Below are 21274 nucleotides of genomic sequence, written 5' to 3' on the forward strand. Positions count from 1 at the left end.
ATAAGGTTAGGTTTGGTTAGGTTAGGTTAGGTTAGACAAGCATAGTAAAGAAAAAAGGGTTGGATACACTGACAGGGGGTTACGTCATGAAACGTACGCTACATCCGGTTTAGGTACGGGAGGCAAATTAAAGCAATGGCAATTGTGCGTCGGTGAGATATTTCTCTTGAAAAATACATGATTTCCCGGTCAAATATATTCCACGATGAAAGAAAATACCTCGTTGAACGTTGTAAACCTTAGACAAACTCATTTCCGTAAGTAGTTTCTTCTGTAGAAATGAAGAAATGTGTTTCCGATATACGAAACTGTTACCATATAAACAATTCCGGTAGCAGATTGATTGATTGATTTGGTTTATTTTACTTCTCATTTACGTCACTTTTCGCTAATCGCGAAGAACGCACAAAGAACACCCATAAACTGTAAGTCCAGACCCGATTAGCCTTACTGTGCATAATGTGGACTTAAAACACCAAATCAATCAAAACAAACAGATTTTTCGTACTGCATTACATGAAATTGGTATGTAAAATCTATAGCGCAGCGTTACTGTGGCTATCGTTGTACACAATACGGTGAAATAACAACCTTATCCTCAGTACAAACCACGCAGACCACCAAGTAAAAACAGCACAGACGCTTGAAAGAACCAGCTTAGCTTTAGGCACATGCATTGGTCACTCGTTTCACTAACACTACGCCAAAGCACCCTTTTACTAACCTGGTTAGTCGTTTTTGCTTCATGCTTACGAGCTAACCGTTTCCGGTTTATACTCCTGGACAAGAACTACTGTACGGTTGCATCACTAGCGACACCTGCCGAAAACTTCGAAACTGTAAACTGCACCAGAACTTCACTCAAAGCATGTTGTTCACGATACGACCACAACCTCAGCACTGAAACACGATGTTGACAGCCACGATATGCTTTGTAATCGCATTATCCGATGCAGATAAAATGCTGACAAGGGTTGTAGCAAAAGCGCGAGTCTATTCGACCCTGTCTGCCTTCTCTTAAGCTGGCTACGAGATAACAGAGCCTGAGGTAAACAACTAATTTCTTTCCTAGATGTTGGAGCATGTTTATGGCTTGCAAACACACTCAACAAGTACAACCGGCACTTAACACTTGCACGGGAGAAAGGGAAAATTTAAGGCCTTTTTCGCTTCGTAAAAAAAAGGACGTTTTTGGAGAGGGGACCCCGCGTATTTACTTTTACTGTCGGCGTGATTAAAGAGAAACAATATTTTCCACATTTGCTTCGGATTTGGGTCAACAAAACCGAAACTTGTAAACAAACTGCAACTTTCTTCAATGCCGCACAAGAGGTACGGTACCTTACACCCCTCCCCAGAAAAATTATCCTCTTCATTTGATTGTAGAAAAAGGAAAACGATTCTGTTTATAAGAGTAACCGAGAAAAAACTTAATCAAAATTCAATATGTAATTTTCTTCTTTCGTGTCGCTTATCTGCCACTTTTGGCTAATCGCAACGACGATGATGATTAGATGAAAATTATGGGATGAATGATGATTAGATGAAAATTGTGGAGTGCCGGACTTGAACCTGGGACCGTCCGTGGCGAGACTGTGAGTCCAGCACTCAACCCACTCCGTTACCGAGGTGACTGCAACATCTAATGGCTCCATCAATGTGGCGGACAAAATTTCCCTCCTTATGTTTTTGCGGGGGGGGGGGGGGTCGTAACTATGCCTTGGATTTTTAGGTTCTAAAAAGTGTGCTTTTAGGTTTCTGAAATAGGCTCTAAAAATTCTAAAATGGGCTCTAAAAATTCTAAAATAGGTTCTAAAAAATTCTAAAATAGGTTCTAAAAATTCTAAAATAGGTTCTAAAAATTCTAAAACAGGTTCTAAAAATTCTAAAATAGGCTCTAAAAATTCTAAAATAGGTTCTAAAATAGGTTCTAAAAATTCTAAAATGGGTTCTAAAAATTCTAAAATAGGCTCTAAAAATTCTAAAATGGGCTCTAAAAATTCTAAAATAGGTTCTAAAAAATTCTAAAATAGGTTCTAAAAATTCTAAAATAGGTTCTAAAAATTCTAAAATAGGTTCTAAAAATTCTAAAACAGGTTCTAAAAATTCTAAAATAGGCTCTAAAAATTCTAAAATAGGTTCTAAAAATTCTAAAATAGGTTCTAAAATAGGTTCTAAAAATTCTAAAATAGGCTATAAAAATTCTAAAATAGGTTCTAAAAACCTTAAATTAGGCTCGAAAAATCCTGAAAAAGGTTGCAAGAAGACATAATTTGGTACAAAATTCCTGAAAAATACTGATTAGATACAATCGTTGAAAACAAAATTTGACAAGAACCGTAATAACCCAATATTAATTTTCTAAACAAATTTTCATTTCTTTATATCAAAATTATCTACAAATTATTATAATGCTGCACTTCTGCTGTTAGAAAAAGTTACTTGTTGATATGAAAAATGAATCACGTATATATAAATTGCTGCACAATATCAGGGTGGCTATTCACTTGGAATTCCTTGAATTCCGGGAATTACACGTGAATTATTGGCTCTGGGAATTATTCATGAATTTTGGCAAAACATGAAATAAGGTACAAGCGGATGTTTTCTCTATTCCATTTTTTTATCCGTATACGTGAAAAATTGCAACTTTTATTAATCCAAATCCCATTAAATTTATACATGTTTATAAATGCCCTGAGGCAAGTTTCTCTCAGTTTAGCTTTTTTTCTTAGGATGAAAAAGAAAGCTACACAGAAAATAAAACAAAATTTTCTCAATCAGTTTCCTTTGTTAGTGTCTTTTACAGAACAATCTATCTGACAGGCGGAAGATTATTACAAAATAATATATCTTGAAGTTGATTAGGTAAATCTTTTGTTACATTGGAATCATACAAACCCTTTATATTGTCAATATTTTTGTATGTGGAAGGGAGGGTGAGAGTCGGTAATACGTAAGGTTGGAATAGCGAAAACATCTGCTCGTATCCTTGAAGTTTTGGAAAGTTCGCCTTGAAAACCAGGAATTATACTTGAATTTTATCATGGCCCTATTGACCACCATGAATCTTTGTGCGTTATCCACACTCAAACTCCGCCTCTTGTCTGTGAGGATCATTTCATGTGTTGAAAATTATCTTTGAACAGAAACATAGTCAGTAGTGCAAATTTGAATGCTGAAACATTACTTCGCAAGGCGTGAATGCCAAGAAGGACCAAACTGACACGAGATTGAGCAATGGCGCACAGATAAGTTTGCACTTGGGACTGTGCAGGCAGTAGAGTCGATTGGGTGCCAAAACTGAGAATGGGGAGGGAGGAAGGACAGTTTACTTTATCTTAGTAGGCAAGGCTTAGCATTAAGAGTCTATAGTGCAAGGGTAAAAAGTAGGAGGGAACTGTCCCCTTTCGCCGCCACTGTCTGCAGGTAACATTGACATCAGACATTTTTGTTTTGTTTAAAGCTTTGATCAACATCATACACTTGGAGGGAGGAAAATCGACAGAAAACATGCTTCAAACACGCCAGTTGTTGAATTATTTCGCCACCAAACCTAGTAATACCTCTGTGAGATATAAAAATCCTGTAAAACCTAAGAAAAATTTTAATTTAGGCACAAAAACCTAAAATATGTTCTAAAAAGCAAAATAGGTTATTTTAGGCACTAGAAAACTTAGTCAGTTGTTGCGTTTTTAATGAAACGCTGATATAACTTATTTCTTATTTACCTGCAAAGGAAAAAAATAGGTTAAAACCTACAATCCGAGGTCTACTCATAACCCACCGCTTTGGTCCAGTATTACTAAGAAAAGAACATCAAGGGCAGGCAAATATAGAAAAATGAGGGCTGACTACTTAAAAAGTATACACTATCTGATCAGAAGTATCCGGACACCACTCGAATTGTTATCAGACGAACTTTGTGCCACAAAATCTAAATACGGAAGGATACAAAGTAATTTTGAGCAGTTTCATCGCCTGCGATTACCATAGAAGAACAATTCGGTGATGACGATTGCCTGTATCAGGATGACAACGCATTGCCTGTGAGGGAAAGGTTTTCAAACAATAACGTTATAGAAATGGCCGGCCCAGTGCTCTGACGTGAATCCCATTGAACACCTTTGGGATGAATTAGAACGCTGGCTTCGCTCATGACCCCAACTGCTCTGGCTGCAGCTCTTCAGGAAGAATGGGCTGGCATTTCTCTGGATACGTTCCTACACCTGACTGAAAGTCTCCCCCACAGAGTTAGGGCTGTCATACTGTAATACTCCGTATTAATGTCAATTACTGGAACTTGTGGAGTAAGGTACGTCTGAAAGTTTCGAGTAAGTGTCCGGATACTTTTGATCAGACAGTGTATGTAACCCCCTCCTTTCGAAAATCATAGGCACGCTAGTGATGCTTTCACAACAGTTTCACGGAAATCATCTGAGCGTAGTCTCAATCTATAGATCCACCCCTAGATAATTTCTAATAGGCTTTTCAGATACTAATTTTTACTCGTTGAACACGAGTCTGTAGGTTTTGATCTTGGAATTATTGAGAGGTGAGAGTGTACAGTACAAGAGGTGAGACAAGAAACTCTCCCACCGATGTGCTGGGTCAGAAACGCGGCAGGCGCATGCGCGAACTTCCCTTATCGTGCACACAGGCAGGGTTGCCGAACGTCATAAATGTTGTGTGAGCACCGAGAAACAACGCGATCGACTTGCCTGTCTTCATTTAAAGTGTGTGCTTGTTTTGTGTGCAGAGTACTTGCTAGCATGGAAGCTTGGAGTTTAGAGAAAGCAAGTAAACTTGGTGGACGGCAAGTAATCCACAGCCAAGGGCGAGAAATTGTATATAATGTCAATGCATTTATGAAAGACGAGGTGGGAGTTCGTATGTCCGAAAACCAGTTGCAAAGGAGGGTGGCTCGCGCATGTGGCGTTTCATTCAGCAGTGTGAGAAGAATTGTACTAATAGAAAGTAAAGCATGCACTACGTTGAAGAAACACTTTCATACGCCCCATAAAACACGACCTCTCCGAAAAATCAAAAGTGATATAGAGGAGTCCGATAAGTGTGTTGTTAGGCGTGTTGTGCACGAATTTCACCTTACGGACGGGGAAGGTATCCAGGGTTTTGAAACAAAGACTAGAGTTCCAAGGCAGTGCATGGTGTGTGCGCAAGATAATACGAGACCTAGAGTTTAAGTGGGAAAAAGCAGAAAATAATAGACAATTGCTTATAGAAAAGGACGAAATAAGAAGTTTACGTTCATCTTACCTCAATGCCATAAAAGTCTTTCGTCGACAAGGACGACCCGTTGTTTACGTTGACGGACTTATTTTCACAGCTCGGCAACAAAGAAAGAAGCTTGGGTTGATGGAACCGCGGCTGCCGTCAAAGCACCGGCAACGTGTAATTTTTGTACATGCTGGCGGTTAATGTTCAAATCTGGAAAATCTTTTGGCGATTACCACCATCATATGAATGCCATCTTTTTTATTTTATATATTTTATTTTACTCCGCGTTTTGTGCCTCTTGGCTAATTTGCGAAGATGGGGATGAGTGATGAAATGATGAACGGACATTTACAAACAACCATGACCGAGCGGGATTCGAACCCGGGACTCTTGGCGTCGCAGCGCGATATGCTAACCACTCAGCCACAGGGTCCGGGGAGAAGTTGATCCCAAATTTGACACGAAACAGTGTGGTTGTTGTTGACAGCGCCTCATGCCATAACATACAAATAAATCCTGCGCCTTCTTCCCCCTCCCGAAAAAACATTATGATTCATTCAGTGGCTCGTTCAAAACAACACCACCTTTGACGCACACATGTTCAAACCAGAATTGTATTCATTAGTGAAAATGAACAAACCCCGTTTGAAGATGTTCAAAATTGATTCCATCTTAGCAGAACACGGTCATTCCGTTGTATGTTTACCGCCATACCACCCAGATCTTCTTGCTTAGTTTTATAAAGTGTTCTCGTTCTGCGTAGACATTTGACCCGTATGCACTGCCAACCCTGCTTCTGTGCGTCCTTCCACTACGTATGGCTTGGGCGTGAGGGCGCGAGGAGTTCAAAAGTCCTGCACCATGCCTTTTGGGTTCTGGCTACGGAACGCGCGCTGTTTCGAGTTTCGTGAGGGAAGCGTAACAACTTTTCTCTCGAGATTTCAGCTGTGTATGGGACCGGTGGCCACCCACCATCGTGAGGAAATTGGAGAGATACGAATGAGTAGCGTAAACCGGTCACAGATAACCTACAACGACTGGGGGTTCGTTGTGCTGACCACACGTCACCCTGTAAATGGTTGGATGATATCCCACCTCGGAGTAGGATCAGGTGAGAGTGAGGCAGGCAGTCAGTAGGTGGGCCCTGGTCCTCACTGGCTGTTGCCCCAAAGTTTTTATTTTCATTTTTATTTTTATAATGACAGTGTACAAAACACCAATACTATGCATAGGCGTATCTATATAGACAATTTAATTGGGGACGTACCTATTGGCCAGCAGCGGAGCATCAAACTGCATGATGGGAAAAATGTAAAATAGACAGAAGACATAATGACAACCATTCATGCAGAAGATGATAAGTTCTCACAGAATATACGTTCTTTCTTTTTTTGTATTATTAAGTTAAAGATAAATGTTTGTTACAATTCTGAGGAATACGGAGCACTACTTTTCACAATCTTGGAATTTCTTACTATCTCTCCTCAATTAATTTTACTGCTACATTTAGAACAAAGTAATAATAAATGATAAAGATGGATCTAAAAATAATATAATAATGCACTTACACAGAGTCGTGTGATTATACATAATATACAGGTATATGTATTCAAAATTTCTACTAGCCGGCCCCCGTGGCAGAGTCGTTAGCACATCGCGCTACGACGCCAGGAGTCCTGGGTTCGAATCTTGGCCTGGGCATGGATATTTGTGAGTGTCCATTCATCAATTTTCATCACTCTTCGCAAATTAGCCAAAACTGGCACAAGAAGCGAGATAGAGAGAGAGAGAAAGGGAAGTGTTTTTTTCACTCTCTCTATTTCTAGAAAGAAGAAAAGGGAGAGAGAGATGGAGGGAGAGAGGAAGGGAGAGAGGGGGGAGACGGAGAGGGAGGGAGAGAGACTCATAAAACACTCATTAATTGGCGACGAAAAGGCACAATATTTTAGTAGCAAACTTCAGTAGAAAATAAGGTAAATGCCTGTTATATCGGAGACACATTTCTTCATTTTTACAGAAGAAACTACTTACGGAAATGAGTTTCTGTACAGTGGCGTCTCCTGACCCTGAACTTCAGGCGTTGGCAAAGAAGAAATGTTAACCCCTCCCCTTCTCATTTCTGTGAACCAATATTACAAATTTTCTCCGTACCTTTTTGGTGTAAATTTATAAATATTTAGAAAAATATTAAATTACATAAATTATTTTAAATGAAGTAAATACTTCATTTAAAGTATTAATATATTTGAATGGTTAAGAGAAAATTAATATGTTCAATACTTCGCCATACAATTAATTTTTAAAGCACGAGTTTGCAACCAGAGGGGTTGGTGGAACTCCTACCTATCACCCATAAAAAAACACCGTGGACATAAGAATGACCCGTTCATTGAAAAATCGCTAAAATGCACATTCCCGGTTTTTCCCCTTACCCTTCATTTATCCTTCCAAAAAGTAAAATTTGAAAAATCAACTGCTCATTACTTAGTTACTTGAATTCCAGTCTATTCTTCTTTCTTTAGAGAGAAATGCGCTGATCACCGCCTAATAAAATTTGGATTTATCCCCTTCTCGCAGCTTAGAAAGTAATTCTTTCTGGATGGAGATAAGACTTAAATTCGTCATCCGGTTCTGAGTTTGAGTAGATCGGCAGAATGTGTGTATCCTCTTCAGTGATGAGAACGATCTCTCGACAGATGACGTCGTGGAAGGAATTGTTGCGATCAACACTGCTAATTTATATATTTCTGTAAACTCACCCACTAGATTCGTGATAATTTACAATCTCAATTGGTGTTTTCTCTGATCCTTCAGTGGAAGCATACCAAAAATGAAGTTTATTCTTCTGCAGTTTGGTTAAATTAAAGACACTGCCATAAATTTCCTACAATTTATGTAGGAGATGGTGAGGAAAGTTTTCTCTTTTATTCAAGTTTTATTCAAGTTTTGTGGGATTTAGTAAATCAAAATATTGCAATTTATCAAATGATGCGAATCTAATTGTTATCTGGTTGCTGATATTATCAATGATTTCAAAGTAAAGCCTCCGGCACTGGTCTTTCTACAGAAGGTTGTTCGGGATCTCTGGTGACGATTTTGAGAGCCGCTGGCGGCGCTGTTATCAACGTCAGTCCTTCCAAACGGTGCATGCTGAGTCACGTCAGTACCGAGAACGCGTGTGCAGAGTGTTGTGCCATTTACCTACAACGATGCCGAAGAAAATTGAACCATACTGGGAGGGCTACATAACAGCCCTTTCCGATGCTAAATAAAGCTATTCGGCAATCAAAGGAATGTGCAAGAAGCGTGGTTTTGCGATATCGAAGAACGGGATCGGTGCGGTATTGAACAAAAAAGGCAAAGGCTGACTGGGCCTAATTCCACAGGGGAAGAAACAGGCAAAACCACGAGCAGCTACGTGTCGTACACCGGACATAGTGCGAAAAGTGAAGGCCCTTGTGTCAGGTGGTAACCCTGCCCCCCAAAGGAATATCGCACGTAAGTTGGGAATGTCTGTGTCAACACTGAACACCATAATCAAGAAGGATCTGCAACTAGAAATGCGACATAAGCAGCGAGTTCACAAGCTGTTGCCTCGTCACATTGCGGAACGTCGCACGAACGCTAGAAAGCTCTATGAGACCCATCTTGCAGGGAAGAGATGGAAAAATGTGGTGACATTAGACGAAGCATATGTCTACTTTAGTGACTGTCACAAACCCAGCGCGATTTACTACCGCCCTCGCGACAAAAATAAATATCAAACATTGTATCGAGAATGCCAGGAAAGTTTTCCACGGGGTTTCATGATCATCGCTGGATACTGCTATAATGGCAAGCTAGCAATTCGCCGTGTAGCTAATAATGTGAAGGTGAACTCCACGTACTATCAGGATGAGGTTTTAACACCCATTTATAACATAGATATCCCGGCACTGTATGGGGGGGCCAAAAACCAGGTCTGGGTGCACCAAGATAAATCATCCAGCCATTCCTCCCGTTCGACTCGTCTGTTCTTACAGCGAATGGAGGTGGAAAGTGGCATCCGTGCAATTCCTTACAACGACATTCCGGTCAAGGCGCCAGATGGGTCACCCATGGACTTCTGTGCATTTGGACTCCTAAAACGGGCCTTAGGAAAGAGACGTCCACGTACTCTCAATGGCCTCTGGAAAGCCTGTCAGGAGGAGTGGGAAAAGTTAGACATGATAACTCTTTGGAAAAGTCTGTTGCAATGGAAATTACGTTGTCGGGCTATAGGGCGGAATGCTGGTTTTCCAATTGAGCATGATCGTTGGTGGCGACATGGGTTTTCATGAACTTATCACCCTTCCAACATTGTCCTCAGAGATCCTGAACGACCTTCTGTATGATTCGTTGTTCAGTCGCCTCCTTTTCATTTCAACAATCTCTTCCTCTTTTACTGCACCAGTTATAGAATTCCATAGTGTTTCGAAATTCTCACTTTCCTTTTTCAGCTGTTGTTGAAATTCAGCTATTTTATTACTGCAATACAAAATATCAACATTTTTAGACTGCAATACACTGAATAAATAATACGTCTGAAAAGGCAAGCAAGTTGGATAAAGCCTTTTTTAAAAATATATTTTCGAAGTCCTTCAAGAAGCTAGAAAATCCTCTGGAGTCATTGAAGTCAAATGATCGAAGTCTCCACTTTCACTAACATGTTCAAAAAATATAAGCAGTGCTTCTCTGTTGTCATTGACTGTCCACACTAGCCTAGAGGTAAAATTCCATCTGGTAGGAGCTAATGATGGGAGCAGAAAGTTCGTGTAACCTCTTTGGAGAATGATATTTAAGTGATTTAAGACCACAAAAGAACACCTTAAGCTCTTTGTTACATTCTAACGATTGTTGCAGCACCAACTTCATTACATGAACATAACAATGCGTATAAAAAGCTTTCGGATAATTTTCCAAAACTTTACTTTAAAGGCCATTCAAATGACCACTCATTACAGAATATCCATCGTATGTCTGGGCAATTAATTTATCCCCACACTTAGTATATTTATCCATTATTTCAGTCACGTGACTAAAAAGAAACCTGCAGTTTTATCGGCGATCATGTCATGAAATCCAAGAAATCTTTCAATGACTTTTTCTGTGAGGTCGAAAAAAAAACGTAACACGGTTGACACCTGAGATTTATTGCTAATATCTGATGTTTCATCGACCATGATAGCCACAAAGTCTGTGTTTTGAATTTCATTGTAGATTTCATCTCTCAGAACATCCGAAACTGAATTTATTAAATCATTTTGAATGCCTGCCGAAGTACCGCGAAAAACTGTAGAATTTAATAAATGTTATTTTAATGAGGGATCAAACTCGACACTTGCAATAAGGAATTCCATGTAATTGCCCTTATTTAGAGATGCTGCATTTTCCTCATGGCCTCGGAATGGCAGTTCTTGCTTTGCTAAATAGCAGACGGCGTTAATCAACCTCTTTCATATTTCCCTGTTCTCTTTTACTTTTTCACTGTGTAGCTCTATTTCAGCTTTTCGTTGAGTATCCAAAAGACCGTCAATTCTAGTAGGAGTGGCAACAAAACTACTAAATTTAAAGAAACTTTATTATAAAGATGCAATTCAGACTCGCTGTGTTTTCTCACTGCAGTATTGAGATGATTCAAATCCGCATACCCTTGACAATTCCCAACACCTTTTCTAGTCTAGAATAATAAACATGTCCAACAGTAAAATTTATTCACCACATCACACCCGCAAAGCCAGTCTGAAATTTCATAGAGTTCTTTTCGAAAATGTCTCTCAAAACCTTTTCCAGCACAACTTTTTCCTTTAACACATGTTGACATCGTGAGATTCGAACATAGTCGACTATTGTCAATCACTTGTTTCTTCTCTGAATACGAAAGCGAAGAAAATAAATTATTTAAATACTTTTGCACAACACTTTCACTATTCTCCATCTTAAAATTATCACATCACTTCACACCACACGTTTAAAAAGTAATGCACAACAATCACGAGCAAAACAACGCGGAACGCGGGGCGAATGAAAGCCAAATCGTTGGGAACAAATACAACGCCTTGAGAAGGTAACCATGCCGGTGGGTGGCAGGGTGCGCATGCGCGGTCATCCTATGTTTTGGCAGTGGTAAGACGTTGGATTTCCTCGCAACGCCCTGCCCGTCACGGACCGATCTGCCTGCCTGACAACCACTGCGCGCTGCGCCGCGTTCGAAAACTACCGGGCGCTCGTGACTGACAATTGAAGAAAAACGCTCAAAATCGTAATTTATAAGAGTACAGATACTTTCTTCTTTATTTCATTTTCCTTTGGCCGTTGACACACGACTTACACACCCAGAGAAATCGCCACTGTTTCTGTAGCATTTTGAAAGTTCGTGGAGGTATTTTCTCACCGTAGAATGCTGCACAACAAGAAATAAACACTTTTGATATAATAAACTTGCATTTTGTGCAAAGCGACAACATTATGCCGTTGTTTCCATTATGTTCCTGCAGATGGCGCGAGCGTCGAAAGTCACGCGGTCTCGCCAGTGTTTCCAAACGTGCCTTTTTTTTACGAGAATTTTTTTAAAACTATGCTTACCTAACCTAACACAACCTAACCTAACCTTACCGGAAATGGTCCGTGGGGGTATCGTGAATGTTTTTTGGGGTTACCCGTTAATGGTTCGTGGGGCTATCGTGAATGGTTTTTGGGGCTATCCGTCAATGGTTCGTGGGGCTATCGTGAATGGTTTTTGGGGCTATCCGTCAATGGTTTGTGATGACATAATGAACACGAAAGTAGGTATTTTTCGGTTAAGAAGGTTGGAAACACTGCGTACCCACTCCAAATCGACAAAACACAAGCACGACGCGCGATTATCCACAGCTGTGCGCGCCATATTGTATGTTCCGCAACGGAAGAAAGGAACCAAAAGAATTACTCGTAATGTGAAAAATCGAAGTTATTTTCGTGTAAAAAGCATAATGGCACCTTCAACTATGTTCCGCAATACACAACTGGTAAGTACGAACCATTCGAAACACAAAATATCCGATTTTAATGTGTCTCCGATATAACAGACATTTACCGAAAATAATATACAAGTAAGTGGTCCTCCAGTACGAAAGTACAGGATGGAAATAGGGATAATTTGAAGGTGTCTTAAGCACTGACCTCCACTTGGGAAAGGTCTATCAGGTTATGTCCCAATTGGTCCAGAAAGATAGACTTTTTTATACACCGTGTCCATAAATATACTGTCATACTTTAAAGTGGCATTACGTCGCTTTGGATAATCGTATTTAAATAAAATTGGTGACATTTGAAAGAAAACTCAAATATTTTTGTGCATGTCAACAATGGACACCAATATCAGCAATGGACAACAATGAACGGGATCAAACATAAAAACTGAAATAAATTCACTCCTGACAACAATGGACGATACGGGTTCATTGTTGGATATTTAGCAGGCAGGCAGGTTACATGTGAATGTTTTCCTTTTAGATTTAAGAACGTAGTTGGAGTGTTTTAGAATATCATTAGGGGAAGGTGGGGGAATGGCGCTCAGCGGGCAATGGCGCTCACCCCTCTGTACTCGTTACGGAGGGTGTTATTGAAGAGTAACCTGTGCTGACATCTAGAACCCAGTACTACAAGGCACCAAACAAAAGGCGGCACATGTGGAGTTGACTTTTAAGAAGCAGGGTGCGAAAAACGAATTCATGATATTTTCTTATAAAATTGGGAAGGAAAAAAGTGCAAGGTAAGTAGACGGAACGTTTAAGCTAGAGTCTTGAAAATTTTACAGGTATAATAATAGTATCTCCTGTTTATTTCTTAATTATTATAAAGTAAACATTTTAGGTTCTTCAAGAGAGAGAAACATATAACATAATATGGCGCCTATCGGGTAATGACGCTCACGCTGTTTGTGATGGGAACATGAAGGGTGCAAACACGTTTCTCATAATAAGCGTCCTATGTGTGCATTTTTGTGCAAAATTGTGCTCAATTTAATTTGTATCTGCATATTAATAAATATAAGTACTTAAAGATATAGTTTCTGTAGAGTACAAAAATGGTATTGATTTACTATTAGGATGATTACTGAGTGCCATTACCCTACCAATAGGGCAATAGCGCTCACACGCACATTGTTACTTTTTGACGTTTACAGAGATAACTATTAACGACAGGGAGCAAAGTGATACGCAGAGATGTACTACAGACATTGCTTTTTCAGGCCCACATTTTCTTTTTGTTTCACTGCGTAGTTTTTGAGATTTTTAAAATCTCCCTTAGGTGGTCGCAATTCCCCCACTTTCCCCTACACGCAGAGTTTGGTGAACGTGTTGGTGTGTTTTATCATTCCACGCAGAGTTTGGTGAAGGTTCAGCGTGCTTATAGGCGGTTTCAAAATCAGGCTCCTGCACACACGTCAATTTTGAAATGGTACCGGGATTTTGTGGATCGTGGCTGCATATGTCATCAAAGGAAAGGCCATTCAGGGAGACCATCTGTCAATGCGGGAGGCATTTGTTCGTAGTCCTAAGAAATCTGTACGTAGAGCTAGTCAGCAGTTGAACATCCCTAAATCCACCGTATCTAAGATCCTGCGTACGCGACTGAAGCTTCACCCCTACAAACTGCAATTAGTGCACAAGTTGAAACCTGATGACCCTGTAAAACGGTTAGATTTCTCTGAACATTTTATGTTACTAATGGAGGATAACGTAAATCTGTCAGGAAAAATAATTTTCAGTGATGAGGCAACATTCCACGTTGGTGGAAAAGTGAACAGACATAATGTAAGGATTTGGGGGAGTGAGAATCCACATGCAATTTTGGAAGTTGAAAGAGACTCCCCTAAAGTGAATGTCTTTTGTGCCGTATCGAAACGTCAAGTCTATGGCCCATTTTTCTTTCGAGAGGCCACTGTGAAAGGTCCAGCTTATCTTGACATGCTCACTGAATGGTTATTTCCACAATTGGAAGAAAATGAAGGCAATGAATTTATTTTTCAACAAGCACCTCCTCACTGGCATTTACATGTTCGGAAACATCTGAATGAGCGGCTTCCAGGAAGATGGATTGGACGTGCCGGAAATGATGATAATGTCTTCTACAATTGGCCGCCGAGGTCACCTGACTTGTCGGTCTGTGACTTTTTTATGGGGTTACATAAAAGATTGTGTCTATGTACCCCCATTGCCTCAAAACCTGCAAGAACTTCAAATTCGCATCACTTCTGCAATCCAGTCCATCCCTGGATATGTTGGAGCGTGTGTGGCATGAATGGGAATATCGCCTTGATGTCTGCAGGGGCACTCGTGGGGGGAGGGGGGGCACATTCAATGTCTATGAGTTGTAAAATAAAATATTTGAGTTTTTGTTTCAAATATCACCAATTTCATTTAAATACGATTATCCAAAGCGACGTAATACCACTTTAAAGTATGACAGTATCTTTATGGACACGCTGTATATCTTGAACGCAAGTGAAATCAATCAATTAGTCCTCTCTGATGGCGTAGTGATAACGTCGTCGTCTTGCAATAAATGGGTCTCAGATTTAATATCCAATTGTTACGTTCCTGGTTTTCTCACTCTAAATTGCCTTATTACTTCTTTGCGGAGAACACAAGACGTTCAAACCTACTATGAGGCCAGATCAGAAGTGGGATGCATAAGGCTTTTTTATAATAATATCAGGACTCCATAAAACTACCGCTGATGTTAGTTACAACAATCTGCACTCACAAAATGAAATTCTAGTTCGAGACAACGCTGTATAATTTTCAAAACCTTGCTTGATCACACTAAGTCACACATTTTAAATCAATTGCAATAATCAATTTCACATCAAACATAAAATCAATAAATCAGATCACTTAGTAAGCAAAACTAAAATTTTAAGGTTAGTTAATAACCATTGGAACGGATTACAAACTTGTGTCAAAGAAATTATGACGTCATATTATGCACAATTATTTCTCATCATAATTTAACGTTAAACATTGAATTTTGTAAATTATGTGGTGGGCGTCACACAATGGAGGTACAGTGGGATCCATGAGTAATACAGCGCAAATTGTCCATCACCATGTTCGTGCACTTTATTTGACCCAATAAGAGCTTCAAGAATTAAAAGAACACTCAAAACAAGCTGTTGACAACTTCTGCACCAGCATACATAAAAAATCCATCGCTTAAAAACACACAGAATGCAAGAGAAAAATGAATGAAAATAGTCATGGACAATTTGCACGGTAATATTCATGGATCCCACTGTACATAGCGGTTCGCACCACACCTTACACTGTAGGCTTGGTCCCGATTAGCCTATCTGTGCACAACGTGGACTTAAAAACTAGAACAAAAAATACATCATTCAATTATACAGGATGGCCCAAAAGTCCCGCACCATAGGCGTATGACGATAAATGTGAAATGTTTGCAATATCTTCTTGTAAGTGTACCATGTTGACGGCTGAGGAAGGGGTAGAAGTCATTATCCTATGCGAATGCAGTGCTTTTAGGAAGCCTCACACTGCAAAATTCATTGGATTCAAATCTGTAGATTGGGGAGCCAAGCAAGACGAAAGTGATACAGTGTGAAAATCAGGGACAAACAGCAGCTGTGTGAGCGAATTGCTTCTGAGTGTCGTGCTATTTTGCGGGACTTGATGGCTCGATGGGTGACAGCCTACAGTTGTGTTTTGACAATGCTGGCCAATACATTGAACAAATATTGTAATACAATATTTCCACATACCTTGATGCTTTCTCCAACAACTTCTTCACTGCTGAGTAATTGTTGACCGCAGGAATCCGTATGAGCTGGACGCAGAGTTCGGGATCCCATCGTCCCAGGTCGTGGCCCTTGTTCAGATCTTCCAGAAGCCTTTGACTCGACGTCCTACGGAGCAGAGGGGGACTCCCTCCTATGTCAGGGAGCACATCGGGTTCCGACGTCAAATTCTGTTGGGCCTTGAGTCTCGCTCTGTTCCACAGCTGCTGCCCTAAGGACGTTGTCATTCTGTCATGGAATATGTCAGCGCTCCCGAATCAGCCAAGAAGTTTGTTTGTGTCTGGCGGGAACAAAACCCGGTTGCTCTTCTTTCATCCGAGAAAGGCGAAATGTCCTGAAATGATATAGTTTACGATTATTAGAGTCACTTATTGCCGATCGTCAAAAATCATACATTGGCTGAAAATTTCTCAAGCAGAAGAATGACTGACTATACATTTGAGATTTGACCATCAACATGAAAAAATCGCCGCAACCGAATTGCGCACACTTTAGAGCACACAAATCTCACTGACCTGTCTTGCTCACAGATTTTGATCCAACGTTGCCACTTTGATAGATTTAAAGTCTGTGCGCAAAACTGCTCTTTTTTTTTTTTTTACACGAAGAGAGAGAAATTAGAAATAAAATCTCTTACGGATTAAATAAAACATAATTTGACCAGTAAATGTAGCAAGTCAAGATATGTTAGGTTAGGCAAAACTCAGCAAAAACACGTGGAACTCCACACACAAACACAACAGCAGTAAGAACGGCTTGAGAACATTTTACATCTGACAACATCTCATTTTTTTGTGCGCAATCCTGTACATTGTGACAGCTTGTCAACGGCTTATCAGATACCACTGATAAAACCGGAAAAGTGTGCGCAATCCGGCTGTAGCCGAAAAAATATATTCTGCATCGCAAATCTTCGAACCATCACTGTCCAAATTACCTTATCCAAGCTAATTTACTCAAATCTATCATCACATCAAGTCAGTTGATCATGGATTTTTCAATAACCAACCTCTGTAGCGTGGTTAGCACAGAGCGCTAGGATGCCAGGGGTTCCGGCTTCGAATCTCGGCCTAGGCATGTGAGTGTTCCTTGTGAGTGTCAATCAATTTCATCATATCATCACTAATTCTCATCGTCGTGATTAGCCAAAAGTGGCAGAAAAGCGACGGTAACTAACATAAATCAAAATCTAAATAGAACACACATACTTCTATTCTGAGATCAAACCTAAGAGTGATTTTGATATGAACATCTCAAAATACCCTTCAGGATTACAAAAAACAATTGGCGAAAGAAACTTAACATTGAATCTACTTAAATTACAATAAACCCAGGAAAATTAAAAGTGCAATCATTTAAAATAATTACAGTATGATCGCTCATGAGCATTTCATGAGCATTTCTACATTCTAATTTCTTCGTATAGGAGAAGTATTTATTTTACACGAGAGCGCTCAACTAAGCTTATATTACATTTCTTGGATCTGAAGTGAAAGAAAGTAATAATTATTTTCCCACAATTGACGCATGCGTCACTTCAAATCCAAGAAATGTAATATAAGCTTAGTTCAGAGCTCACGTGTAAAATAAATACTTCTCCTATATGAAGAAATTAGAATGTAGAAATGCTCATGAATGTCGTCGCAGAGCAGCTGTCCTTTTTCCCACAATTCACGCATGCGTTCACGAGACGCCTCTGCAATAAACCCAGGAAAATTGAAAGTGGCGTTTGGCAATACGATTAACCAGAGTGTGATATATATAGTCTGTGTATGCAATAAACTGTATTTTAATGGCGAAATGGATCACCGAAGCAGGTTTGAAATTACAGCCTTGGCAATGCAATCATTTAAAATGATTACAGTATGATCGCTCAACTCTGATACTTAGTGCATAATTCTATTGAATACCGCTTCGCCACATTCTATACAAGTAAAAAATGACCAGAAGGCAAACAGTTTTTGCGTGTATGTTTTGTTAAGCTGAAAGTTCATATCCCTGTCGCTAGGCGACACTCAAATCACCCACATCATTCACAGTATTTTGCGCAATGTTTGGTTCCCAAGATCACCGGACCTTACACCGTGTGACTTCTTTTTAGGGTGTTTCATCAAACAGGGTATTCGTTTCACCGTTCCCGCGTGATATCGCAGCCCTGACGGAGCGTATCATCGCAGCGATGGACACTCTCGACCAGGGGTGCCCACAACGGGGGATTATGGCGCAGGTTGCACCATCGAGATTTGGGGGGGGGGAGGTTTCTCCCTACAAATAATATAAAATTCAACATTTATATTTTTTCTAAAATATATGTAAAGATTTTACACCCTAAATAATACCATATTTCATCCATTATCCAACCTTTACATATTAGGCCTTAATTGACATATGGGTTCTGGGGGGATTCTGAAGTCTTAGACTATTGCGGAAATTCTGGTGTGGAGACTGAGAATTATTTTTTTGGAGGAGGCAATATCCACTCTTCAATATCAACAGTAAGTTTAAAATTGATTGATTAATTGCTTGATTGATTTGTTGTTTTAAGTCCACTTTATGCACAGTAAGGCTAAACGGGACTGGACCTACAGTTTAAAGTGGGATCCGAACCAATTGTGCCTCCACCGGGTATCGAACCCGGGACCTCTTGATTACAAGGCAATGACGCTACCACTGCGCCATCGGGGAGGCCTAAAATTGACTTAAAGGTGGAGATAGGAAGCTCTTGATAAAGTGTTAAATCTTAGATTGTCAAGGGATTTCTGTACTGGAGAGAGAGTTCGAACATTAAATTTTGGAGACTGTATCTAGCGATATGGTATCAACACGTTTTCGACCCCGAACTTGCCAAAAGAGAAGCTGGAAAAGACTAAGAAAGTATTGAGACCCCATTAAATTAATATTCTTGAAAGCCTGCAAAGAAATGGTTGTAAAAATATTCTTGCTCGCTTCGCTCGCATTAATATGTTGCTAGGATGCGTGTTTGGAGCTTTAATGAGGTACATGTGAGGTTTTTATACTATAGCTGCATTACAAGACAAGCTATATTCTCGATTATGATCAATAGGGAGCGGAAGTTGATGAAATGTCATCCTTTTTCTGACATCTCGGACACGATGCCCATTAAATATGCACTATATTACACTTCGTCTAGAACCCAAAAAAGGTACTTTTAAAGTGCCTTCTTTTGCATTCTTTGCCAATTTTCCGGTTTTAGGTCATTTTCCCTGATTTTCGGCATTTTCCGTAATTTTTCGCAATATTCGGTGTATTGTTTCGTCATATTTTGTCACTTCTTTCATTTTGGTAATATTCTTGAGTCTTTTCACCAAGGTGAACATAGGCCTATATATATCTCGCAGAATTGCAATTTACGAGCAAAAGAAATGCTGAACTGGTGACAGTCTTTGTTGTGTCGGGGGAAACTACTAGGTGTCCGTCTGGGACAAACTCAAATTTAAGGTAAGATTTTTCCATTGCAAATCCTTGTTGCATATTTTAATTGAATGTGTGTGTGGTATAATTTGGTGCCTTTCTTTTTTTTTTTTTTTTTTTTGATAGCAAGTTTGCATTTTGTTTAATTTCCTTTGCATTTCAATTTTTAACCTGAAACTAATAAATTTAATGGTCGTTTTTGCATTTTCCCCATTTTTTAGGACATTCTATAGGTCATATACCTATATTTTTTAGGTCATCAACTTCCGCCCCCTAATGATCAACGATTTTAGGGGTGGTCTTGAGTGATGGGCCCAATGTTTAGGGAGGAGGGGCAGATCAAGTATAGTGTTCAGTAAAGCGAAGGAAAAAGTTACTTTCGATGGACACGCTGATTATGATATGGTTTGAGACCGCGAATGATATGATTTTGAGGGGGACGCACGACATGACTTTGGGGGGATGCGCCATTGGCCTTGGGAGGGGGAGGATGGGCACTCCTGCTCTCGACAGGCCCATGTTGATGCGAGTGTTGCAAGAAGTAGACTATCGTGTCGATGTGCTCCGTGTCACTCGTGGTGCACACATTGAACATTTGTAAGTGTACCAAAAAATGAGTTCCTTGTTCGTCCTGGACTGGTTTCATTAACATAAGTTCAATATTTTACTTGCAATATTTTTTGTAAACCCTCAATTATTTATGAAACACCCGGTATAGTTCAAGTGTCTATATATTGAAAGACCCGTGTTCAACCTGATACTGATGAATATTGTCCCTCCATTAAAAATATTACTCTCACGTGACTGCAGCGGCGCCGCGGATTGGCTGCGGTTTAGAATCGAACACCGGCAACGAACATTCGCTTTATTTGACTTCTTACTCCTGATTTTCCTTACTTTATCCTCTGTAAGGCATTCTCCGAAATATAATATTTACACCGGTGTAAGATACATATCCAAATTTTGTTCCATAACTGCTGTCACAATTTTAAAAGTTATAAGTTGTCCCTTGCTTTGGAAAATCCAATGTTGTCGCATTGGAAAACAACATGTGACGGTTTTGTTTGGACTCAATCTCGCATGATGACGTCATACTGATATGGGCCATTGTTAAGCCAAGCGGCAGCTCGACCAGAAGGCCGAACCCCAATCACGAAACCTTATGTCGCCTGAACAAGCATCACCAAAGTAGCTTATTTTCGGGGGTAAATTTTGGATTCCCACTGTAAAGCAGGGTTATTGCAGGTCCAGGAACTCATTGGTTTGATTGATTGATTTGTTGTTTTAAGTCCACTTTATGCACAGGAAGGCTGATCGGGACTGGACCTACAGTTTTAAAGTGGGATCCGAACCACTTGTGCCTCCAGCGGGTATCGAACCCGGGACCCCTTGATTACAAGGCAACGACGCTACCACTGCGCCATCGTGGAGGCGCTGGGTTCTATTGGGCTCCGTAACAGGACCGTAACCTTTTTTCTCGCACAATTTAAATTCGGTCCAAGTTGGACCGGATTTAAATTGATCGGGAAAAAGGTTCCTGAACAGAATTCAAATTCTTTACAGATAAAAAGGTTCGGTAAATTTCTCGTATCGGACAAACGGCTGAAATTTGCTAGTTCATTATTTTGATTATTCGTACTTACGTATTCTGCATTGAGATCCATTGCTGAAGGTGGCATTTCGCTTATTTCACGGAAATAAGCTCTATTTGCGACATATCGAGTAAGTTTTCTTCGTTTCTTTTTGCCTTCGGTAACACGCAAAATGGCGGTCGCAGTTTCAATA

The 21274-nt window shown here is 40.0% G+C and overlaps 1 protein-coding gene across 2 annotated transcripts in view; it reads right to left on the bottom strand.

Annotated features, from left to right (window-relative positions):
• LOC145981303 (inverted formin-2-like) overlaps positions 1-21274 on the bottom strand; it is a 156729-nt gene that overhangs the window by 84983 nt on the left and 50472 nt on the right. The window contains exon 2 of one of the 2 annotated variants that reach the window (XM_083114496.1): positions 16022-16391. In XM_083114496.1, the coding sequence (XP_082970622.1) occupies positions 16022-16284 (263 nt within the window). In that variant the 5' untranslated portion in view covers positions 16285-16391. Of the gene's footprint in view, positions 1-724; positions 906-16021; positions 16392-21274 lie in introns of those variants that run through there. The other variant, XM_083114498.1, reaches the window with a different exon arrangement.

Source organism: Lepisma saccharinum, chromosome 29 (genome assembly GCF_977018435.1).
Source record: "Lepisma saccharinum chromosome 29, izLepSacc3.1, whole genome shotgun sequence".
Taxonomy (NCBI): domain Eukaryota; kingdom Metazoa; phylum Arthropoda; class Insecta; order Zygentoma; family Lepismatidae; genus Lepisma; species Lepisma saccharinum.